This window comes from Petromyzon marinus, unplaced genomic scaffold, assembly GCF_048934315.1.
Source record: "Petromyzon marinus isolate PM22_M1 ecotype Great Lakes invasive population unplaced genomic scaffold, UKy_Petmar_22M1.pri1.0 PM_G_Scaffold_72, whole genome shotgun sequence".
Lineage (NCBI taxonomy): Eukaryota > Metazoa > Chordata > Hyperoartia > Petromyzontiformes > Petromyzontidae > Petromyzon > Petromyzon marinus.
The window spans coordinates 47,652-73,388 of NW_027423027.1; the positions used below are offsets into that span (position 1 = coordinate 47,652).

Genomic DNA, 25,737 nt, shown 5'->3' on the forward strand with positions numbered 1-25,737 from the left:
TCATTTGCAGGTGTAGTGGCAAGTCGAGCAACAAGTATTGACGCAAAATAACGAGGGTAGCCGTTTGTAGAGTTGAATGTGGCACTAGATATGGCCGGGAGGGACAGCAGTAGGACACACAGCAGGAGAATTGCCATCTCTAAAATATCCGGGTATACACAGATTTACACACAAGTGGAATAGAAAAATATATATACTTGTAGGCCGAGCGTGAGAAAAACGTCTTGCCGCACTCGTCACACATGCACGGCTTCTCGCCCACGTGCTAGAGTTTAACAGCGCCCACCCCCCTCTCCCAGACAGCAGATTCTTGGCTGTTGTGGGCTTGGGTGAACCGCTTGCACCGCCTCCTTTCCCCGTCGCAGGATGGTGCTCGAGTTAGCCCTCCTTGAGCTCAGCCCACAACTGGAATGTCGTTTCTTGGCCTCTCGTGTCTCTGCTGCCCGTCCAGACAGCCCCACTGAAGCCCACACAGGGGACTCTTCATTCACAACCCTTTGTCGTCTCGAATGATCTCCGTGAAGTTGTCCAGGATGGAGTGCACGTCGTCCTTGAGCCGCTTGTTGAACGACTGCAGCAGCACCTCCTTGCTCTGGGGCAGCGCCCGCGACATCTCGGGGCAGGAGCAGTGGAGAGAGCGCGACTCTCTCTCAGGGCAGCAGTGGACAGAGCACGGCTCTCCCTCAGGGCAGCAGTGGACGGAGCACAACCCTGCCTCAGGGCAGCAGAGGAGAGAGAGTCTGGCTCCCTCACGGCAGTGGTGGAGATAGTGCGGCTCTCCCTCAAGCCAGTAGTGGAGAGCACGGGGCTCCCTCCGGGCAGCAGTGGACGGGCATGACCCTGCCTCAGGGCAGCAGTGGAGAGAGCACGGCTCTCCCTCAGGGCAGCAGCGAAGAGAGCACGACCCCACCCCAGGGCAGCAGTGGACAGAGCACGGCTCTGCCCCAGGGCAGCAGTGGAGAGAGCGCGGCTTTCCCTCAGGGCAGCAGTGGACGGAGCACGCACTAGGCCGCTACAGTAACTGGAAGCCCACGGCCCCACCCAGTTACGCCCGCCGGGAAAATGCTCATTTCTCTCTCTCTCAACTTTGCACTCCGAACGTCGTGTTGTATCGTTCGTGTTTGGAGAGAGAGACACGGGGAGAGACACGGGAAAGAGACACGGGAAAGAGACACGAAGAGACACTAAGAGACATACACGGGGAGAGAGACACGGAGAGACACGGGAAAGAGACAGAGACAACTAGGATACAGAGACACGGGGAGAGACACTCAGCGTCGCGTGTAAATTTGAAATGCTCCTTGCTGATTCACGTCTGGATGTTCACGACCAAGGGTTGAAGCAAGCCTGACCGCCTGCGGCGCCCCTCACAACCATTTGCGGCCTTGGGCCAGGAAAGTCACGAAAAAAATTGCACGCGAACGACACCTCCACACAAACTCCCGATGCTCCATCTTGAAGTGTGAAAAAGAAAGAGCTTTTAATTGTATTATGTCTTGAATTGTATAGTTGTATTTCTTCATTAAAAGCTTATTCATTGAAAACGACATTTCGTGTGAATTTTCTCTCGTCGTTAAGTAGACGATGGCCTTGCCGGGGGTTCGGTTCAATGCGGACTTTCACCTGGTTGGGATTGCGGGATCGAGATAAGGCGACACGGAGCTGCTGGCCGTCTGCAGATCGATTCCAACGTAATCGAACGTCTGTCCCTGCGACTCCATCGTTGGTACAGGTGGTGCGTGTCTCCGTTGTGGAGTTTCTGGATAATGTTTGGAATTGCCACAATTTTGACCGTGACACCAACATGCAATGACCTGTGCGTTGTGAGTGACGCGACGTTATGTTTTACATCTGCCGTTTAGCAGACTCCGCATATTGTGGTGAATGTTACTGGGGTAGCCAGGTGTGCCTGTCGGATTTTAACCTGGAACGTCTGCAATGAATAGAGAATGTGCTACCACATTCTTGGTTCTTTCGGTAAAGTCACGTAAATAGAAAATAACAAAAACCAGAAAATTGGAAAATAATAAATTGATGAAAAGATGCCCATTGGTCGACTGAGATGACTGTGCCCCCCACAGTGTACACACACAGTGTACACACACACAGTGCACACACACACAGTGTACACACACACAGTGTACACACACAGTGCACACACACACAGTGTACACACACACAGAGTGTACACAATAATTTCAGTATATTTTTTGGTATACCCCTGTGAGCCATTCGGCTCTTGAATCAAGTGCAACCACAACAAACACAAACCCGAACAAGAAACACATCTTAAAGTGACTACTTTGTGTGACTCTGCAAACAGAAAATTCATGAAAAAAACAGCTAAATGTTCCTGAAAAAAGCACCGTACACCAACGCTGTGTGCTAAAAATCCCAGTGGGATGCAATGTCCACGTTGTTGTTGCTGAGTTCAAGGGAGGGAGCAATGGAAAATGAATCTAAATCAACTTAAACTCCAATCCCGCTCTGTGACGTCACTACTCAGCATCACCTCATCGGTGTGAAACGCCAGAGGGAGGTGTCCCTCGCTAGTGACGTCATGTCACCAAGGTATTCACCTGTCCACCGCGCTCTTGAACATGACGTCACCTCCGCTTGGGTCACTGCCGATATCGTTCCAGTGCCAATCCTTATTTGGGCAAAGCTATGCCCAGTGACTGGCGGCTCATTAACAATGTATTCGTTAAAGCCGTCGCGAGTTTTTTTTGCGACGGGTTCAGCACCCCACGACATATGGGACGGATAACATTAACATAATTTATTCATTCAATAACTTATTTATTTACGGAGCAGCTCATTGTGGGAGGAGCGTGTCTCGTACCCCGGATGTGACGTCATGTCACCTGCTGCCGCGTGCCGTCACGAGGTAGCTTCCTGCACTGAAATCCGAGGTGAGAAATTCTCATTGCAGTTGTGGTTGTTGTGGTGGTGGTTGTTGTTGTTTACCAAGGTAGAGCCTCTCTCGTAGGGATGTAAGTTGAGTAGCAGCGAGCACGGGAATCGATGTCCAGGTTGGAACTTTACAACGCGGGGCCTAGCCACGCGGGGCCTTGCCTCCTGCCCTCGCCTGATTGCGTTTACTTTAATTATCTCGCTTAAGTTTAATTTGTCTTCACCCGGCTCGCCACTTTGTAACTTTGTTTTATTGTAAATATTCACGCAGTTTTTATTTTCTTTTGTTAGCAGGCCAAGCCCGCTTGAGCTGCTATACCGCTCTTGTTATCAGAAGCGACCTGCCCACAACAACACAAGGTGAGGCTTTGTCAACGTGTGTGAATGTTTTGACTTAAAACTTTGGTGACTGCAGGAATTAATATTCTTGGTTTATTCGGTAAAGTCACGTAGATAGAAAATTAAATTAAAATAACAATGAAATAAATTGCAAATAAAGCAAAACAACTCACGTCGTTTTGATCGCAACACAAGTGGTCTTTATTTAATGTAATTGTATTATCTGTTAATGTTATTTTCTATCTACGTAACTTTACCGAAATCAACAAGAATACGTGTGTCAATGTCTATCGGTCAAAGACGCTAAACGGAGTGACGCGCAAACTCCAAATATACAGCAGGCATCAGGGTCGGGATCGAACCCACGACTTCCTGTATACCAGGTGAGGTAGTTAACATCTCACCACGGAGAGAGACACGCAAACTCCAGTTAGCCTCTGATATGTTCGTTGATCCTCAATTAATTACTTGGTGGAGTGAGGAAGCATTAATGCTGAGCAGATGAAGGTGGCCAGGCGTGATTCTAGACACGTCACCGCCTGTTTACCCAGTGACAGTGTACAGTTTGTGTTTGCAGTAACATCTATTAAATTTCGATTTAAAGCTTTCGTGACTGCAATGATTCATCTTCTTTGGTTCTTTCGGTAAAGTCACGTAGAATGATAATAAAATAATAAATTGATAAAATAAAATAACACAATAATATTCTCACGACGTTTCGGCCACAACACAAGCGGCCTTTATCAGGTGAAGGGGGCGAGACTGTCTGGTAGGACAGCGCTGGAGTGAAAGAGCCACGTTCAGATACGGCCTTTAAGCTGTGTGAGAGGAACAAAGCGCCTTGACAAAGGAATTAGCATATAATTTAGCATTGAAATGGCTGAATGATTAGCTTGTGACTGGTCACAGAAATAGCTATGTTAAAAGTTAAAGCATACACACCCGCAGAGGCACCCATTGTTAAAGGAATTAGCATAGAATTTAGCATTGAAATAGCTAAGTTAAGGCATACACATCCGCAGAGGCACCCCTTGACAATGGAATTAGCATAGAATTTAGCATTGAGATAGCTGAGTGATTAGCTTGTACCTGCTGCAGAAATAGAGCTTGTACCTGCTGCAGAAATAGCTACGTTAAAGTCAGAGCATACACATTCACCGAGGCCCTTAGTACAAATCAAACAGGAGAATTTAGCATTGAAATAACTAGGCGAATCCAGCATTGAAACAACTGAGTGATTAGCTAGTGACTGGTCACAGAAATGACTACACATCTGTTACTGCGATTAATTACGACTTTGTTGACGTCTATCTTTTCGGTGTGTGGTTCCGATTTTTTGCTGGAGAGGTGATTGAATTTGGAAATCAAATTGTCCCTACATTTGTTCGACATAGTGGCAGCCGAAGAAGTAGTCATATTGTCTACATGTTCCCAATCCGATGTAGACATTGTTGCTGTCAATTTTAAGTGTGATTTGTAGAGTGTCTTGTCTAACTGATCGAGTTCGGTGCGTGTAAGTCTGATTTTTTCCGAGATAAGAGCGAAGCTAGTTCTAGCTAGAATTCGTTTTGCATTGAGAGAAGTTGCAACAGCAGAGGTTAGTGTAAATGCGGTTGGTATTACCTTAGAGTCGCGGCATCTCTTCAGAAAGGTGAGAGACTCGATTAGTTGAGCCTTCTTATCCCGAAGTCTGTTGAATGATCTTAAGGATGTGTGGAATCCCTCCCCGTAGAGGCGGTTAAATTTCGATTCAAAGCTTTCGTGACGGCTGGCCATATGGCCAGCCTGCTCTAGACCAATTCCGCGACCACATCAATTCCATACACCCAGCCATCAGATTTACCATGGAGGTCGAAAAAGATGGCAAACTACCCTTTTTGGATGTCTTAATTAAAAAAAGACATGATGGTTCAATGAGCCACTCTGTCTACAGGAAAGCTACCCATACAGATACTTACTTGAAACCGAATTCCCACCACCATCCATCCCAGAAGAACTCCCTCATCAAGACTCTATACCATAGAGCCCAATGCATTTCCGACCAGGAACACATTACCAGTGAACTCAAGCACGTACACCAGGCTCTCAGGGCTAATGGCTAAAGAGTATGGATCCTAGCAGTCACGAAAGCTTTAAATCTAGAAATGAATAAATTATACTCTTTGGTTCTATTGGGTAAAGTCACGTAGGTGAAAATAAAATAACAAAAAATCACGACGTTTCGGCCACAACACAAGCGGCCTTCATCAGGTGAAGGGACGAGACTGTCTGGAGGACAGCGCTGGAGTGAGAGAAGCCACGCTTAGATCACGACCTTTAAGCTGTGTGAGAAGAAAAACACCAAGTGCCTTGACAAAGGAATTAGCATATAATTTAGCATTGAAATGGCTCATTGAAATAGCTAAGTTAAAGTATACACATCCGCAGAGGTACCCCTTGACCAAGGAATTAGCATAGAATTTAGCATTGAAATAGCTGAGTGATTAGCTTGTAACAGGTCACAGAAATAGCTATGTTAAAGTCAGAGCATATACATTCACCGAGGCACCTAGTACTCCTCAAATAGGAGAATTTAGCGAAACACAACCACGCTCAGACAGCGGACCTTTAAACTGTGTGCGAGCAAACAAGGTGTTCTGACAAAGAAATTTGCATAAAAATTAGCATTTGATTGGCGGATTTTAGGAAAGAGGTGGTGTACGTGCCGTTTGCCGCGGGGGGAAGGGGGGAGGGGGAGTTTACCTATTGATCGTGTGAAGGGAATTTATAAGAGCTGCGAAAGTTTGGGGTACCACTACTTGAAAAAATATACTGTATCATTGAAATTAGTTTAATGTTTAGTTCGATTTAGAACATCTTTCCAATGGTTGCTTAATTTGAAACCATCCTCTCGGTTGAAATTGCGTCTGTGTTTGTAGATCTGAATTGCTTCATGAACAAATCTCTGATAAAAGCCCGTGGGTTTGCAAAGAACCTTGGTATCAGAGAAAATTATATCGTGATCCCCCACAGCGTTGTAACAGTGATCAGCCACGGCAGAAGAATTCGTTTTGCCGTGTTTCAAATCTGATTTGTGCTCGCGAATTCGGTCAGAGACATGTCGCTTTGTCTCACCGATATAGCAATCACCGCAGGTACAACTCAATTTGTAAACTGTGTGTGTGTACACTGTGTATAAACTGTGTGTGTGTACATTGTGTGTGTGCACACTGTGTGTGTACTGTACGGCAAAACAACCCCCTACCTCCTCGCGGTGCCGGACGGGCAACTCTGTCGTGGACAGCGCTGTGGGGGGAGATCCAATTTTGATTGGCTCCTCCCCTCATGGCATATGTATCCACCACAGGGGCTAAACGGGGGCTCTGGACGGGTGCGAGGGGCTGGTAACCCCTCCACCTTCAATTAATTACCACGAAACTACGAATTAAACTTAAATATGTAACAACTAAGCTTGTGCCGGAGGCCCCGGGGGGCCAGGCGTCTATGACGTCTCCTGGCCAAACCCCAATTGGCGGAGCCAGGAGATTGAATACCTACCCTCGGGGCTACTCCAGAAACAACGAAAAGCCACTACGGTTGGCCACGTGGAATGTTCGAACGCTCACTGCAGAGGAGAGGCTGCCACTCCTCTGTCGGGAGCTGGACCGGTACCGCCTGGATCTATGCGGCATTCAGGAGGTCCGGTGGACCTGCTCTGGCTCCTGCCACCATGAGGGGTGGACAGTCCTCTACTCGGGGCAGCAGACTGCCAAACAACAGGGTGTGGGTCTTCTTTTGAACAAAAGAATGAAGGGGGCGTGGGAGCGTGGCGGTGAGGTGTGGGAAGCTGTAAGCCCCAGGCTACTTTGGGCTCGCCTTCCCATCAACCGGAGGCGAGGAATGGTGGTCGTGGTTACTTATGCCCCCACCGAAGATGAACATCCGTGGAGGGATGCAGGCAAAGCCGATGAGTCAGATGCCTTCTATGACCTCCTGTCACAGGTGCTGGCTAAAGTGGCCCCTCGGGATAGAGTCATCATGTTGGGTGACTTCAATGCCCGAGTTGGTCATGATACTGGCACCTGGCCTGGAGTGATTGGAGGGCATGGGCCGGATCAGCTCAATAACAACGGTAGGAGGCTGCTAGATTTTTGTGCAGCCCATGGGCTTGTAATTACCAACACGCTGTTCCGGCATCGGCGCATCCACACAACATCATGGATGCATGCCGGGTCCAAGCAAGAACATCTGCTGGACTACATAGTGACGGACCAGCGAATGCGAGCCCATGTCCTTGACACCAGGACCTACCGTGGAGCTGATCTGCCCTCTGACCATCGACTAGTCATCTGTAAGATGCGCCTGCCATTCTTCCACTCCGGTGGTGGGTGTACACCCAGGACCCCATTCCAACCTAAAGTGGCCTGGTCTCAGTTATCTGATGAAAGTTGCAAACGAGAATTTCATCATCGCTTGCGGCTGGGATTGGCATCGTCCCCGACTCCTCCTGATGTCGAGGGTAAATGGGCGAGGTTTAGGACTGTGACTCATGCAGCTGCAATGGCTGCTTTGGGTACGCGGTCCAGACCTCCCCAGACACCCTGGATGACAGAGGAGTTGTTCACGATGGTTGAGAAAAAGCGACAGGCCCACTGTCATCGGCTACAGAGTCCCACGTCAGAGAATGAGGAGGCTTACCGCAGCCTTCGCTCGGAGGTTCGGAGAGCTGTGAGGCGCTGCAAGGATGGGTGGTGGTCGCGGGTTGCTGAGGAGATGGAGTCTGCCTCAGTGGCCCGTGATCACAAATCTCTATTTAACTCCATCAAAAAAGTAACCTGCAGCGCCACACCTATTACCATCATTAGGGGAAAAAACGGCGATCCAATTTCCGACCCCCAGGAACAGGTTCGCAGATTTGCTGAGCATTTCTGTGAGGTCCTGGGGGAGGGAAAATCCCTCAGCCAGGAAAACATCGTGGCACAAAGTGAGGATGACCCTGCTGAGGCTGCGGTGCCTCAAATATTGGATGAAGTCACCCCCTGTGAGCGGCTGGCTGAGGTGCCATCTGCTGAGGAAGTATTGAAGGCGATCCGGAGTCTGAGACCAGGAAAGGCAGCGGGCAGAGATGATCTTCCAAGCGAAATGCTGAGGGAGGGTGGCGTTTGTGCACAGACTGCCCTATATGACATCATAACAACAGTCTGGACCACTGGACGGGTTCCGCAGGATTGGAAGGATGCCCTGGTGGTCCCCCTTTTTAAGAAGGGGGACCGCACAGACTGTAACAACTACAGGGGCATCTCACTCCTCAGTGTGCCGGGAAAGGTCCTGGCAAGGATTATTCAGCATCGCCTTGCCAGGCACGCTGAGGAGAGGCTTGCGGAGCCCCAATGCGGTTTCAGGAAAGGGCGGTCCTGCACAGATGCCATATTTTCTGTCCGTCTGCTACAGCAGAGGTGTAGGGAATTCCAACAAGACCTACATCTCTGCTTTATTGACCTGGTCAAGGCCTATGATACCATCAGTAGGCCTGGGCTCTGGGTCGTTCTTCGTGCTTTTGGAGTACCTGACCCTCTGCTCACGATCATTAAGGACCTTCATGATGGTGAGCGGGCCCGGGTAAAACTACGTGGCCGGGAGTCAGAGCCATTCCCTGTACACCTTGGGGTGCGACAGGGATGTCCTCTGGCTCCCACATTATTTAACATCTATTTTGACCACGTAGTTCGTGAAGCCTTCAATAGCTGTACCGGGGGAATCTCCATATGGTACAGATATAATGGGAGGCTAATCGATGCCCGGGTGCGGTCAAGGGATGGCTCCCTATTGCTCAACCACGTTATGTATGCTGATGACTTGGTAATAGCTGCTCAGTCAGAGGAGGAGTTGGAGACGCTGCTGCTGAGACTGGAGCGTGCCACTAAGAGGTGGGGCCTTACCATCAGCCCCACCAAAACCAAGCACCTGCCTGGGTATTTTGTACCATCGGACACTCCACCCCCACAACTCCCAATCGGTGATGGGGCAGTTGTGGAGAGAGTGGAGAGTTTCCCATACCTGGGCAGTGTGCTTATGACTGGCACCAGTTTAACAGCAGAGGTCTCACTCCGAATCAGTCGAGCGGCAATATCTTTTCATCGGTTGCGTAACGCTGTGTGGAAGCTACCTGGTCTGTCGCTCCGCACTAAGCTTCAGGTCTTCTCGGCCACGGTCATTCCCTCCCTTCTCTACGCTTGCGAAACGTGGACCCCCCTAATGGAACATCTTTGCCGGTTAGAAACATTTAGGCTGGCCTGCCTACGATCCATCCTGGGTTTAACCAGACTGGATTGTGTGAGGAGCTCACAAATCCTTGAAAGATCTGGGCAGGGTCCCATCGGTGAGCTCCTCCGGCAGGCAAGGCTGCGATGGCTGGGTCATGTAGCCCGCATGCCCAGCCACCGCATGCCGAAACAGCTTTTGTTTGGCCGGATTGAGGGGGCTAAGCGGGCGCGGCACGGGCTAGAGAAGAGATGGAGTGATGTGGTACAGGAGGACGTGGAGCTGAGTGGACTTGCCGATGACTGGTACCAGCGGTGTCAAGATCGGCCTCTGTGGAGGAGGCTCGTGAAGGATGCTACTGGGCAGTTGGAGGCAGTCGCCCTCCAACAACAACGGAGGGCGGAGGAGCGACGCTCACAACAGCGAGCGGAGCGCCGGGTGGCTAAAGCACAGCAGGTTGGCACAGTAGGGGGCACAGGTGGTGCATCAGCCAGTCATCTCAGTCAGTCGACCCGTGGCACCTGGGTCTGCCCCGTGACCTCCTGCCAGCGGGCGTTCGACACTTCACGTGGCCTCAGGGTGCACATAGCCTGGCACAAGCGTCGTGGTGATGTCACCGCCACTTAGTGGCGAATGGCGGTTGTTGTTGTTGTTGTTGTGTACTGTGTGTACACTGTGTGTGCACACTGTGTGTATGTGTAGAGGAATAAAATGGGGATGTGACGTCATGTGTGCCATCCAGTGCGATGACGTCACGGAATGTGGCGTCACACGTGCTGGGCGGCTCGATGACGTCACGTCTCCTCTAGTATTTAAGGGGGACCCCCGTGACGAAGGCGGGGTCACCGTGGGAATGGGTGGAGTGAGAAGGGTGGAGAGGGAACCAGGGGTAGAGAGGGATCGACGAGAGTCAGAAGTGAAGCCGGTGGTAGCCGTAGGAGGCGCCGCTCTTCCCGGTCGGTGGGGTTGACAAGTTCCCCCATCCGACTCGAGGGAGAGAGACCGGAGCTAGCCGGGCTGGACCAGGACTTCGTGTGGGACCCCTAACCCCTGGGAGTTTGCCACACCCTTTGTGCTATTGTGATACACTTAATAAACATTTGGCGAAAGCCCTTACCTTCAAGCCGTCTCCGAGTCGTCATTGGGAACTCCTCAACAATTGTAACGATACGCCCAGGAGGAGGTCGTACGTCAAGTAGGTTCATCAGCTATCCGCGATCCTTAATGGAAAGTTTGAGTCTCATCTGGTTAAGTACTCAGTGACCTCCCGTAAAAAAAAGCATTACTTTGAGTCATTCTCAATCCGCTGCTGGATAAAGGCCTCCCCATACCGTGCTAGTCGTAACATTTTCTTGACTGTACTTCCAAAACTATAGTATAAGCTAAAATTATTTTATGTTGCCAAATGAGGTCCACTGACCTGTATAGCTCTTTTGTCAGAAGCGACCTGGCCACAAATGATAGCTCAAACGAATTGGCTTATATTTCGATTTGAATCTTTCGTGACTGCAAGGATTCATCTTCTTTGGTTATTTTGGTAAAGTCACGTAGAATGAGAATAAAATAATAAAATAACACAATAAGCTCTGTCGTCCCGACAGTTCTGTACCTTTCACCTGAAGAAGGCCGCTTGCGTTGTGGGCGAAACGTCGTGAGAATTTTATTTGTGTTATTTTATTATTTATTCTCATTCTACATGGTGACTTTACCGAAAGAACCAAAGAAGATGAATTGGCTTATCACGTGGAAATTTAAAGCAGCCGAGCACTCTAAAGGCGCGTTTCTAAATGTGGAGGGAACAAAACCGTGGGGACTAGAGAAAAATCCACGCGCCCACGGAGAGAAACACTCAGACACCTCCTGTATACCAGGGCGAGGTAGTTAACAACTCGCCATCGTGAGATATTAACTACCTGGTGGAGGACCTGGACCCGTTCAGGCCTCACTAGCTCCTGATGTTAGATGCTGTTAAGAATCAGACCCAGGTCACCAGGTTTAGCCCGCAGTGTAACAAGCACTCCTGCCACCGCTCCTCCCCAGACACACATTGAATTAACGACCATATTCCAATATTGGGTAATACGACGATGCATCTTGGTCTGAAGAGTTATTTCGAGAGAACGTGCGTGCCTCTTGCCGTGGTGGGTAACGATGCTGGGTGCAATATCTCACGGTGCTCCTTGCGTCTTGTACGTAACTCGCGTCGGTGCGCGCCGCATGATGGATTTTCATCCGTCACTGATCTTGAAGAGGCACAGAGCGTCCGCCCTCAGTAAGTCATGGCGATGCATCACATACGTGCACCTTCGTCGTAATGGCATGGGGCGGGTCCAGTGGTGGCGCTCGGCACAGCGGAGCAAAAGCTCAGGGGCCCCGAGAAGCTAAAGAGGGCCCGAGATTCATGAACAATAAAACTCATAGTGCCAACCTACATAAGAAACATCAATCTGTCGTTAAACCCGCCACCACCCGACACAGCCGACTGGTAAGATTTGTCACATATTCTTGGTTCTTTCGGTAAAGTCACGTTGAAGGGAAACAATAAAATAATAAAACAATAAAATTCTCACGTTTCGACTGCAACACAAGCAGTCGAAACGTCGTGAGAATTTAATTGTTTTATATATATTTTATTATTTTATTGTTTCCCTTCAACGTGACTTTACCGAAAGAACAAAGAATATGAATCACTGCAGTCACGAAAGCTTTAAATCAAGATTTGTCACGTAAACAAAACGTGCCAATTAGTTACTATTTGAGCACACCGATGTATTGGAGAATCATCCCACAACACTTGCAATTCGGGTACGACGTTTCGCTGGCGATTACAACAGCCGGCTTCATCAGGCGCCAGCCGGAATTGTGACGTGCTCCTCCTGTTCCGGTCTTAATCAGAGGGAGTAAAGGTGATGTCATCACGCTGGGCCTATCAGGTGCGAGGACGAGAGAGAGGGGGGGGGGAGTTAATGTAGTCATGTACCGTTACAACGCATCGTTTTAATCGAATATGCAATTTCGACTTGTAGCGCCTCGATGCATTCGCTCGCTCTCAAAGAGAGAGAACGACTCAGAGGCACGAGGGGGGAACCACAGGCAAGCGGGGAGGCAGAGAGGCCACAAGGTTCCATTTTAGTTCATTAGTTCCATTTATTTGGTATAGCCCTGTGAGCCATTCGGCTCTTGAATCGGGTGCAACCGCAACAAACAAAAAAACAAAAACATGAACATGAATACATCTTAAAGTGACTATGTGTGACTGTGCAAACAGAAAATCCATGAAAAAAACATCAAAATATTCCTGAAAAAAGCACCGTACACCAACGCTGTGTGCAAAAATCCCAGTGGGATGCAAGTCAAACAACAACAACAACAACCACAAGACAACTAAGATTAAGGCCATCAGTCTAACTCCATACTACAATAAACAAAAACATGGCCAAACAAAAAAAAACGTTTTCGAAATCACCAAAATGAAAGCCATAAATGCAATGTAACAGTGATCACAGGTAAGTCGGCACCAACGATTTCTGGAGCTCTGCGGTCTCCTGCATATTAAGGTGTGTTACATGAACATGAATACATCTTAAAGTGACTATGTGTGACTGTGCAAACAGAAAATCCATGAAAAAAACATCAAAATATTCCTGAAAAAAGCACCGTACACCAACGCTGTGTGCAAAAATCCCAGTGGGATGCAAGTCAAACAACAACAACAACAACCACAAGACAACTAAGATTAAGGCCATCAGTCTAACTCCATACTACAATAAACAAAAACATGGCCAAACAAAAAAAACGTTTTCGAAATCACCAAAATGAAAGCCATAAATGCAATGTAACAGTGATCACAGGTAAGTCGGCACCAACGATTTCTGGAGCTCTGCGGTCTCCTGCATATTAAGGTGTGTTAAACTAACGAGGAGTGATGCAGAGAAGATCGGCTGAACATTCTAATCCTAATAAAAAAAACATGACGACGTATTTTAAATACAAAGCCGCGTAATTGACGTCCAAGGCGGATTGCGAGCACGCACGCGGGTGAAGGAACTTCAGTGCTTATCAAAGGTCACTTTCTTGATGATCCCCAGGTAACGCTAAGAGGTCACACAGCAGGTTGCCCACGCTCCAGCAGACTCCCCTCTCTCTCTTATCCCCTTTCTGCACCCCCTACTTCTGCTCAACCCCCCCCCATCTCCACTCACCAAATCCCCTCCTTCTCTCTTCTTCCAACTGTCCTACCCTTACCCTGTACAGTTTCCTCTCCTTGCCCGTTAATCGTTGCCTCAGGGCTATTGACTGGCGCTCCCCCCCCCGCCCCCCTGACGTCTGATCAGAGTAGGCACAGGAAGGTGCCCCTCTATCTCCCCTACACACAAACTGGGTCCCCCTCGTGGGGGTTGACCCCCCCCCCCCACCAACAATGCATGGATCGGACGAATCGACCAGGACACCGGAACTAGCGGCAGTCACAGCGTTTGGACGTATTGGCGGCACGCCGGTGCAGCGTGCCACACCGGACCTCACAAAGCAGTCTGATGATGTCGCTATTGCCCCTTGAGGGAGCCGCAGGACTCTCGGTCAGAAGCTGCACTCAGATTCAGCAGCCGCTTTCCCCGATCGAACGTGACACCACGATTTAAAGCTTTCGTGACTGCGGTGATTCGTATTGTTGGTTCTTTCGGTAAAGTCACGTTGAAGGGAAAACAATAATAAAAAATATATAAAACAATAAAATTCTCACGATGTTTCGACTGCAGCACAAGCAGTCATCATCAGGTGTGAAAACCAACGGCAAGAACACCTGATGATGACTGCTTGTGTTGCAGTCGAAACGTCGTGAGAATTTTATTGTTTCATATATATTTTATGATTTTATTGTTTTTCCCCTCAACGTGACTTTACCGAAAGAACCAAGAATATGTGACACCACGAGTCGCAATCTTTTTGATTCCGTAAACGTGTCGAGGAACCGTCCGACCAAGTCTCGGGCACAAGGAGTCAAAATCTGCCATTTGGAACGTGAAGCAGTCAATCATCATCATCATCAGGCCGGGTGCTGTACGGCAACAGACTGTGAAGCTTCGTGTTCAGCTGCTCACGTAAACATTCGTCTTTCGACCGCTTCGACATCACGAGAACTGATTTTGAGGCACCCGCAATGCTTCACGACCGGGTGTTGCGCATCATAGGAAAATGAATAATTATTGCGAAATTTTAGCTTTTTCTTATACCACACACGAGCGATGTACCGCCAATGCTTTCATTTGCTGCTATTCCGGCTGTTGTAGTGGACGCTCTCCTCACCAACCCGCTGAGACAAGTCAGGGTACCAGTCCGTTTACTCCGCCTCCATCACACACAGCTCCCTCCTTCATCCACAGCTCTCTCCCCTTGTCCCTCCTCTGACGTGCCCTCTTATCCCTGCGCTCCCTCTCCCATATCCCTCTCCTTCCCCTTTCACATCATCTCCAGCCACCAATCACATCTCGTCACGCCTCGCACCGTGTCCACTCAATTCCAGCAACCAATCACATCTTGTCACACCTCGCACCGTGTCCACTCATCTCCAGCCACCAATCACATCTCGTCACACCTCGCACCGTGTCCACTCATCTCCAGCAACCAATCACATCTCGTCACGCCTCGCACCGTGTCCACTCATCTCCAACAACCAATCACATCTCGTCACGCCTCGCACTGTGTCCACTCATCTCCAGCAACCAATCACATCTCGTCACACCTCATCTCCAGCCATCAATCCACTTGCTCCACACCGCGGGGTTCCTCCGCCGTCAACTCGGCGCAGGGATTGACGTCAGCGTGTCGGGGCTGGGGACATCCGATGCTGTGGGGACCGCCTTTGTCTCCCCAGTGACGATGTTTACACACAGCACCAGGTACGCATTCGAGGCTGAGTCGACCTAGGGGAGGCCCAGGACCGGTTCAGATAATCGTCACCGGTGGTGTTGGCCGTGAGCTGGTTCGCAGCGCAGCGTGGCGCTAACCGCTGCACCACCGCTCCCGACTATGGCACGCACGCAGTCTTGTACTTGTGTACCACAGCCAAAGCAGCAGCAGCAGCAGCAACCAAGCCATCTGCTGGCGGACCCATCAATTGATGTCCTCTAACCAGCCTAAGAGTGAATTCATATTCATAATTTATTTTCTCAAAGAGATTTACAAGCAGCCACACGAATGATCAATGCATAATTTCCGCCGATTATTTGACGCAGGCCATTTTCAAATTTTTGATTTTGACTGACGCCAGAACGCAGTGGCATACTTTTGCCCAATAACCTCACATGGTCTCTGAAGATCCACATTACTCGTCTAGCCTGTAACAGACTGCAGTGGCAAGTGCTGTTAGCCAGCAGCACCTATGAAGGTCGGCACGGCACACGAGGGGGTGGGTGGCCAGCACCACGCCCGACCGCCTTTGTCTCCCCAGTGGCGATGTTTACACACCGCATCACCAGGTACTCATTTGAGGCTGAGTCGACCTAGGGGAGGCCCAGGACCGGTTAAGATCATCGTCACTGGTGTTGGCCGCGGACTTAATACCTTGCAATAAGTGTCTATTAGGTTCTAGATTTAAAGCTTTCGTGACTGCAAGGATCCATACTTTTTGGTTCTATTCGGTAAAGTCACGTAACAAACAATACAAAATTCACGTTTCGGCCACAATACAAGTGGCCTTCATCAGGTGAAGGGACCGTACTGTCATGAGGACAGCGTTGGAGTGAAAACAGCCTCCCACACAGCTTAAAGGACGCGACCTGGGCTTGGCTGTTTTCACTCCAACGCTGTCCTCATGACAGCACGGTCCCTTCACCTGATGAAGGCCACTTGTGTTGTGGCCGAAACGTCGTGAATTTTTTATTTTTATTTGTTTGTTACGTGACTTTGCCGAATAGAACCAAAGAGCATGTCTATTAAGTGTATGAACGGTTTAACGCCTGCATTTGTGCCATTTGATACCTTATTCACCTTCGATTAGCATGTTTGGCTACGTACGGTTTGAAAGAAGTGTTAGTCAAACAGAATGTGTATTTGCGTGCGCGTGTTTAAACGTATCTTTGTACGAGCGGTAGGGCAGCGGTTAGCGCTACGCTGCGCTACGAACCCGGAGACCTGGGTTCGTTTCCCGCTCACGGCCAACACCGCCAGTGACGATTATCTGAACCGGTCCTGGGCCTTCCCTAGGTCGACTCAGCCTAAAAATGAGTACTTCGTGTGATGTGAGCATCGCCACTCGGGATACAAAGGCGGCCGGGCGCGGTGCTGGCTACCCACCCCCTCGTGTGCCGTGCCAGCCTTCATAGGTGCTCGCTAACAGCACTTGCCCCTAGCGTCTGTTAATGCTTTACTGGGGATCTTTGTTCTTGTTGTTGTGTATGAGTGGGGAGCGGTAATTTAGTGGCTATCGCACTGCACTCCGTAACCCGGTGACCCAACTTGGATTCCTGCTCATGACACACAACAGTGGCAAATGTTTAAACCAGTCCTGGGTTTTCCCTACATCGATGTGGTCTTGAATGACTTCCTAGTGTGGTGTGTAAATACCAGGGGAGACAAAGGCGGCCCGGTGCGGTGTTGGCCACCCTCCCCCTCGAGTGCCGTGCGTGCCGGCGCTTATAGCTCACCATCAGCACTTGCCCCAGCAGTCTGTTGAAGGCTGTACAGGGGATCTTTGTGCGTGTGAGTGTGTGTGCAATAAGATCAGGCAATATGACTGGCAGAGAAGATTGCTTGAGATGATTTTAAAAGCATGGGTTTAGAAAAGTGAACAAAGCATGTCTCTATTATGTGCATTACCATTGAAGGGTGCATTGGGTTCAAAGGCATCCGCATAGCCTCAAATCTGCATTAATGCCAATTTGTCTCCGTATCTGGTAAGGTCATAGTATTACAGGTCCTCTCACGCGCTAACCCAGACTGATGTGAGTGCACGATTTCTGTATTACAGTTGTTTTTTATTGTCCTTAACTGCATCGCGTTTCACGGTGAATAGCCATTGCCTGGAACATGTATGCTTAGTGGAAAAGATTTGTACATATTGGGCCAAATTTGCATTGTCTTAGAAATTACATGCAAATCAATCAATATGCAGTTCAGGTCAAATAAGACATTCCTTTTTAACGCTTTCCAACCAAGGTTGAGATGTTAATGCATTAGCTCTGTTCGTTCATATCTGCCCATCTGTCTGTAGCATGGCATTTCGATAACCCTCTTAAAGATGTATGGACTGATGCTGTACAGAAGGATGTGGAGTTGAGTGGACTTGCCGATGACCGGTACCAGCGGTGTCAAGATCGGCCTCTGTGGGGGAGGCTCGTGAAGCACGCTGCTGGGCAGTTGGAGGCAGTCGCCCTCCAGTAACGGAGGGCGGATGAGCGACGCTCACGACAACGAGCGAAGCGTCAGCCACACCAAGTCGGTGCAGTGGTGCCTGTCAGTCATCTTATTGAGCACATGGCAACTTGGGTCTGTCCTGTGAGCTGGCAGAGAGCCTTCGACACATCACGTGGCCTCAACACGTAAGACAAAACTATAATTCGTGTTGTAGAGAATGTACCTCCTCCTATACATGTAACTTTTAAGTGGTATGCCTTGTAACTGATGAATGATCCGAGTGTGCTACCTATTTCAAAGACAATGAGTTGCTCCAGAGGCAGACGCTTCATGAAACACAAAAGTACCCTTTGACCTGCATCACAAGAACAACGGGTCTCACCTGAGTTCTCTGTACAGGTTACTTTCAAACACACACACACACTTTGTCCTAACATCACTTATTCAATGTTTGACCCTTATAGATCAAATGTTACAGGTATGCACAAAACCAGACAAGTATACATTCTAAATTATTGACAGGCATATTAACAAAATTGGATTACTGCAGTGAAATATACTGCATCACGTTACATCGTATTAACAAGAAGCTTTTAAAAAAAGTTGCACAGTCTGCTTCACAGTGTATGTAAAACATACTATTGTGTCATTCAAAACGAGTAGGCCATTCTCTTTGGTTCTATTCGGTAAAGTCACGTAGGTAAAAAATAAAACAAAAATCAAGACGTTTCGGCCACAACACAAGTGGCCTTCATCAGGTGAAGGGACCAGACTGTCTCGAGGACAGCGCTGGAGTGAACACAGCCAAGCTCAGACCGCGACCTTTAAGCTGTGTGAGAGGAATTAAGGTGCCTTGACAAAGTAATTAGCATAAAAAATTAGCATTTAATTGGCGGACTTAGCATGATGAACGGTGTAGAGGGGGTGAACATGTGCAGGCCGGCGAGGGGGGGAGGGGGAGTTTACATATTGATGGTGTGAAAAGGGAATTTTAAGAAGCTGCGAAAGTTTGGGGTACCACTACTTGAAAAAATATACTGTACCATTGAAAAATTAGTTTAATGTTTAGTTCGATTTAGAACATCTTTCCAATGGTTGCTTAATTGAAACCATCTTCTCGGTTGAAATTGTGTTTGTGTTTGTAAATCTGAATTGCCTCGTGAACAAATCTCTGATAAACACCCGTGGGTTTGCAAAGAACCTTGGTATCGGAGAAAATTATATCGTGATCACCCACAACGTTGTAACAGTGATCAGCTACGGCAGAAGAATTCGTTCTGCCGTGTTTTAAATCTGATTTGTGCTTGCGAATTCGGTCAGAGACATGTCGCTTCGTCTCCCCGATATAGCAATCACCGCAGATACAACTCAATTTGTAGTAGGCCATTGCATGCTGGCGTCTGAGTGAAAATGTAGCAAATTCTAAACATTACCTACAAACTACACAACTGAGATGACGCATCAACCATCGCCCCCTACTGACAGGCTCTTGTCCACATGCAGGCCGGTGCAGGGCCACCACCTTGTGCCACACAGGGGCAGCTGCTACTTGGGGATGCTCTTCGAGTGTTTCAGGCGAGGTACGACACGAAACTCCGAGTTGCTGGGGCGATTAACCAAGCACCATGTAAAAGCAATTATTATGATAACAGTGAATGCTTGGGAGCTTATTGGCTCTTGCTCCTGGTTAGAGATCGACCCAACCCACGGGCCCACAAAGTGTTCAACTTCACATTCTTGTCATTAAAGGCCTGTGACAAAGGTGCATCTATTGTAACGACATCGTCTCTGGTTTACACATCTACCGGGTCTCCACTTGACTTTGTATTGTCTAGGAGCAAGTCCACCCACACCTCCACTTCCACAAACTGCTGGGAGTTGCCTCGCTCTGCCTCAGTCAGAATTCTCCTCCTGCTTTACGATGTGAAGGTCCCATTTTGGAGTTGAATCTTCATCTTCACTTTTTACCTTCACTTCATCGCTCATCACTTCTTCACATTTCACCATCACCTCTTCATATTTCACCTCGATACCTCTAAAAGTGTCCAAGCTGGGATTTTCGTCCGGTTCTTGTTTCATGAGGGATGGGCTCATTGCGGCACTATGACTTTCACAAGCTGACTTCAGACTCCGACTCAGCTCCTTGTGGATCTTCTGATGCTTGTGTTCTCTGGTGTCTCCGAAGATTTGATGAATCTGCAAACGGCTTCCCGCACAGAGTACACTTGAAGGGTTTCTCTCCTGTGTGTGTTCTCTGGTGTTTTACAAGATCAGATGAATGTGCAAACGCCTTCACGCACACACTGCACTTGAAAGGTTTCTCTCCTGTGTGTGTTCTCTGGTGTTTTACAAGATCAGATGAATGTGCAAACGCCTTCACGCACACACTGCACTTGAAGGGTTTCTCTCCTGTGTGTGTTCTCTGGTGTTTTACAAGACCAGATGACTGTGCGAACGCCTGCATGCACACACTGCACTTGAAGGGTTTCTCTCTCGTGTGTGTTCTCTGGTGTACTTCAAGATTTGATGAAAGTGCAAACGCCTTCCCGCACAGAGTGCACCTGAAAGGTTTCTCTCCCGTGTGTGTTCTCTGGTGTTGTTTAAGAGCAGATAACCGTGAAAATGCCTTCCCACAAACACTGCACTTGAAGGGTTTCTCTCCCGTGTGTGTTCTCTGGTGTAATACGAGATGATATGACTGTGTAAACACCATCCCGCACATCGTGCACCTGAAGGGTTTCTCTCCCGTGTGTGTTCTCTGGTGTACTTTAAGATGATATGAATGTGTAAACGCCTTCCCGCACACAGTGCACCTGAAGGGTTTCTCTCCCGTGTGTGTTCTCTGGTGTGTTACAAGATGCCATGAATCTGAAAACGCCTTCCCGAACAGAGTACACTTGAAGGGTTTCTCTCCTGTGTGTGTTCTCTGGTGGATCTCAAGAACTGATGGCCATGCAAATGCCTTGTCACACACAGTGCACTTAAAGGGTTTCTCTCCTGTGTGAGTTCTCTGGTGCTGTGTCAAGTTTCCAGTCCGGTCCATGCTGTATGCACGCTGGTCGCATTGTTGACTTGTCGTACCGAGCTGCTGCCTTTGCTCCATGAAACCAATTCTGCAGAGGAAGCGTCAGAGGAAGCGTCAGCTGCAGACAGAAAATAAGAATATCCACGCCATTTACAAGTCAGTTTCGAGGCACAGAGGAATGCATATATACACAGTGACTTACACATCTATACTTATTACTATATTCATGATGTAGTGAAAACGTTTCCCAAATTCATCACAATGAGAAAGGAAATGTCATAAATATGCCTGGAAGCCCTCAATATCTGCAAAATGAATGTTAACCCAATACTCCGAGCACACAATTTCGGCTGTCTGACTACAAAGGAATATTTATGAAAGCTAAATTCGGCTGACATAGCAAAGGGTGTTGAAAACAATACTATTTGTGTTATGCAGAAATGCATAAATCAATGTTCAATCGCAACTTAGAGGTGTGAATCCAGGCTCAGATGTCCTTGAATGCTGGGATGAACAGATACGACTTCAGCTGAATGTGTGTGCTGTGTTCACCTCCGGTTTCCATTCTTACAAAGAGTTCCAGAGGAAAACAAAAATAAACTATTGTTTTGATATAACCTCCGTGTTCAACAAAGTTAATAGACTTTACTTCAAACACAAACTTGACACTGTCACACACTGCCATGAGTAAACAGGTGGTGGTGTGACCAGAACCATACCTGGCCACCTTCATCTGCTCAGCATTAATTCTTCCTCACTCCACCAAGTAATGAATCGAGGATCAATCAACATAGCCGAGGCTATCCGTGTCTCTGTCTCTCTCTCCCCGTGGTGAAGGTGTTCCCCTCCACACATTCAGAGTCAACAGCGGCACGCGCTTAGTGTCTTTGACCGATAGATACATTGACACATGTATTGTTGGTTCTTTCAGTAAAGTCACGTAGATAGAAAATAAAAATAACAGATTAAATTCAATAAGATAAAGACCACTTGTGTTGCGATAGAAACCTCGTGGGTTTTTTGCTTTATTTTCATTTTTTTATTTTTCATTTAATTTTATTATTTTAATTTTATTTCCTATCTACGTGACTTTACCGAAAGAACCAAGAATATGAATTCCTGCAGTCACCAAAGTTTTAAGTCAAAACATTCACACACGTTGACAAAGCCTCACCTTGTGTTGTTGTGGGCAGGTCGCTTCTGATAACAAGAGCGGTATAGCAGCTCAAGCGGGCTTGGCCTGGTGAAAAAAATAAAAACTGCGTGAATATTTACAATAAAACAAAGTTACAAAGTGGCGAGCCGGGTGAAGACAAATTAAACTTAAGCGAGATAATTAAAGTGAATGCAATCAGGCGAGGGCAGGAGGCAAGGCCCCGCGTAGCTAGGCCCCGCGTTGTAAAGTTCCAACCTGGACATCGATTCCCATGCTCGCTGCTACTCTACTGACATCCCTACGAGAGAGAGCGAGAGGCTCTACCTTGGTAAACAACAACCACCACAACAACCACCACCACCACAACGATGAGAATTTCTCACCTCGGATTTCAGTGCAAGCGCGCACACAGCAGCTTCCTGTTGCCTCGCGACAGCAGGAAGTAGTATGACGTCACTTTCCTCCCACGAGCGACTCTTTAACTGAATAAATTATGTTAATGAGGCCGGCCCATATGTCGAGGGATGGGGGCGTGGGCGCTGAACCCGTCGCAATAAACTCGCAACGGCTTTAACGGACATATTATGTTAATGAGCCACCAGTCACTGGGCGTAGCTTTGCCCAAATAAGGATTGCCACTGGAACGATATCGGCAGTGACACGGGCGGAGGTGACGTCACGCTCAAGAGCGCGGTGGACGGGGGAGGGGTGAATACCTTGGTGACATGACGTCCTAGCGAGGTACACCTCCCCCTGGCGTTTCACGCCGATGAGGTAATGCAGAGTGGTGACGTCACACAGTTGGAGTTTAAGTTGATTTAGATTCATTTTCCATTGCTCCCTCCCTTGGGTGTGTGAGCTCAGCAACAACAACGTGGACATTATTGTGTATACACTGTGTGTGTCACTGTGTGTGTGTACACTGTGTGTCACTGTGTGTGTGTACAGTGTGTATATATACACTGTGTGTGTACCCTGTGTGTGTACACTGTGTATATACTGTATGTACAATGTGTGTGTACACTGTGTGTGTACACTGTGTGTGTACAGTGTGTGTACATTGTGTGCACACTGTATGTACACTGTGTGTGTGTACACTGTGTATACACTGTGTGTACACTGTGTGTGTGTACACTGTGTGTGTACACTGTGTGTGTGTACACTGTGTGTGTACACTGTGTGTGTACACTGTGTCACTGTGTGTGTGTACACTGTGTGTGTGTGTACACTATGTGTATACACTGTGTGTGTACACTGTGTGTGTGTACACTGTGTGTGTGTACACTGTGTGTGTACATTGTGTGTGTGTGTACTGTGTGTGTACACTGTGTGTATACACTGTGTGTGTGTACACTATACTCTTTGGTTCTATTGGGTAAAGTCACGTAGGTGAAAATAAAATAAAAATCACGACGTTTCGGCCACAACACAAGCGGCCTTCATCAGGTGAAGGGACTAGACTGCCTGGAGGACAGCGCTGGAGTGAGAGAAGCCACGCTTAGATCACGACCCTTAAGCTTGTGATCGCGGCATCTTTTGAGGAAGGTCAGCGTCTCAATGAGTTGCGACTTCTTGTCCCGTTGTCTGTTAATAGAATAGAACCAAAGAGTATGGATCCTAGCAGTCACGAAAGCTTTAAATCTAGAATTGTGTGTACACTGTTTGTATACAGTGTGTGTGTACACCGTTTGTATACACTGTGTGTGTACACTGTGTGTATACACTGTGTGTCACTGTGTGTCGCTGTGTGTGTCACTGTGTGTGTCACTGTGTCACTGTGTGTGTCACTATGTGTGCGTCACTGTGTCAGTGTGTATATACTGCGTGTGTATATATACTGCGTGTGCACACACTGTGTGTGTACACTATGTATATACACTGTGTGTGTACACTGTGTCACTGTGTGTGTGTACACTGTGTGTGTGTACCCTGTGTGTACACTGTGTGCACACTGTATGTGTGTACAGTGTGTACAGTGTGTGTACACTGTGTGTGTGTACACTGTGTACACTGTGTGTGTGTACACTGTGTGTGTGTACACTGTGTATACAGTGTGTGTGTACACTGTGTGTGTACCCTGTGTGTGTACACTGTGTGTGCACTGTGTGTGTGTACACTGTGTGTACACTGTGTATACAGTGTGTGTACACTACGTGTGTTTACACTGTGTACATACACTGTGTGTGTGTACACTGTATGTGTTCACTGTGTGTACACTGTGTATACACTGTGTGTGTAAACTGTGTGTGTACACTGTGTGTGTACACTGTGTGTGTGTGTGTACACTATGTGTACACTGTGTGTGTGTGTACACTATGTGTGTGTACACTGTGTGTATATACTGTGTGTGTACACTGTGTGTGTGTACACTGTGTGTATGTACACTGTGTGTCACTGTGTGTGTGTCACTGTGTGTGTGTACACTGTGTGTCACTGTGTGTGTGTACAGTGTGTATATATACACTGTATGTGTACCCTGTGTGTGTACACTGTGTATATACTGTATGTACAATGTGTGTGTACACTGTGTGTGTACACTGTGTGTGTACAGTGTGTGTACATTGTGTGCACACTGTACACTGTGTGTGTACACTGTGTATACACTGTGTGTACACTGTGTGTGTGTACACTGTGTGTGTACACTGTGTGTGTGTACACTGTGTGTGTACACTGTGTGTGTGTACACTGTGTGTGTACACTGTGTGTGTCACTGTGTCACTGTGTGTGTGTACACTGTGTGTGTGTACACTATGTGTATACACTGTGTGTGTACACTGTGTGTGTGTACACTGTGTGTGTGTACACTGTGTGTGTACATTGTGTGTGTGTGTACTGTGTGTGTACATTGTGTGTACACTGCGTGTGTGTGTACATTGTGTGTGTGTGTACACTGTGTGTGTGTACACTATACTCTTTGGTTCTATTGGGTAAAGTCACGTAGGTGAAAATAAAATAAAAATCACGACGTTTCGGCCACAACACAAGCGGCCTTCATCAGGTGAAGGGACGAGACTGCCTGGAGGACAGCGCTGGAGTGAGAGAAGCCACGCTTAGATCACGACCCTTAAGCTTGTGATCGCGGCATCTTTTGAGGAAGGTCAGCGTCTCGATGAGTTGCGACTTCTTGTCCCGTTGTCTGTTAATAGAATAGAACCAAAGAGTATGGATCCTAGCAGTCACGAAAGCTTTAAATCTAGAATTGTGTGTACACTGTTTGTATACAGTGTGTGTGTACACCGTTTGTATACACTGTGTGTGTACACTGTGTGTATACACTGTGTGTCACTGTGTGTCGCTGTGTGTGTCACTGTGTGTGTCACTGTGTCACTGTGTGTCACTATGTGTGCGTCACTGTGTCAGTGTGTATATACTGCGTGTGTATATATACTGCGTGTGCACACACTGTGTGTGTACACTATGTATATACACTGTGTGTGTACACTGTGTCACTGTGTGTGTGTACACTGTGTGTGTGTACACTGTGTACCCTGTGTGTACACTGTGTGTACACTGTATGTGTGTACAGTGTGTACAGTGTGTGTACACTGTGTGTGTGTACACTGTGTGTGCACTGTGTGTGTGTACACTGTGTGTACACTGTGTATACAGTGTGTGTACACTACGTGTGTTTACACTGTGTACATACACTGTGTGTGTGTACACTGTATGTGTTCACTGTGTGTACGCTGCGTATACACTGTGTGTGTAAACT

At 47.9% G+C, this 25,737-nt stretch overlaps 2 protein-coding genes across 2 annotated transcripts in view; one reads left to right on the forward strand and one right to left on the reverse strand.

The window, feature by feature from the left end:
* Positions 1-11,897, forward strand: part of LOC142920532 (uncharacterized) — a 31,822-nt gene extending 19,925 nt beyond the window's left edge. The window contains exon 4 of the mRNA XM_076062815.1: positions 11,827-11,897. Coding sequence (XP_075918930.1) covers positions 11,827-11,897 — 71 coding nt within the window. The remainder of the gene's footprint in view (positions 1-11,826) is intronic.
* Positions 11,898-19,814: 7,917 nt separating this feature from the next.
* Positions 19,815-22,107, reverse strand: LOC142920524 (uncharacterized). Its single transcript, XM_076062802.1, has 2 exons — positions 22,044-22,107; positions 19,815-20,957 (listed from the first exon to the last, which is right to left on the reverse strand). The coding sequence occupies exon 2, from the start codon at positions 20,945-20,947 to the stop codon at positions 19,955-19,957; it is 993 nt and encodes a 330-aa protein (XP_075918917.1). The 5' UTR covers positions 20,948-20,957; positions 22,044-22,107; the 3' UTR covers positions 19,815-19,954.
* Between the last annotated feature and the right edge of the window lie 3,630 nt (positions 22,108-25,737).

Excerpts from the sequence above, each read along its gene's own strand:
- LOC142920524 (XM_076062802.1), bottom strand. The coding sequence starts at position 20,947 with ATGGAGCAAAGGCAGCAGCTCGGTACGACAAGTCAACAATGCGACCAG.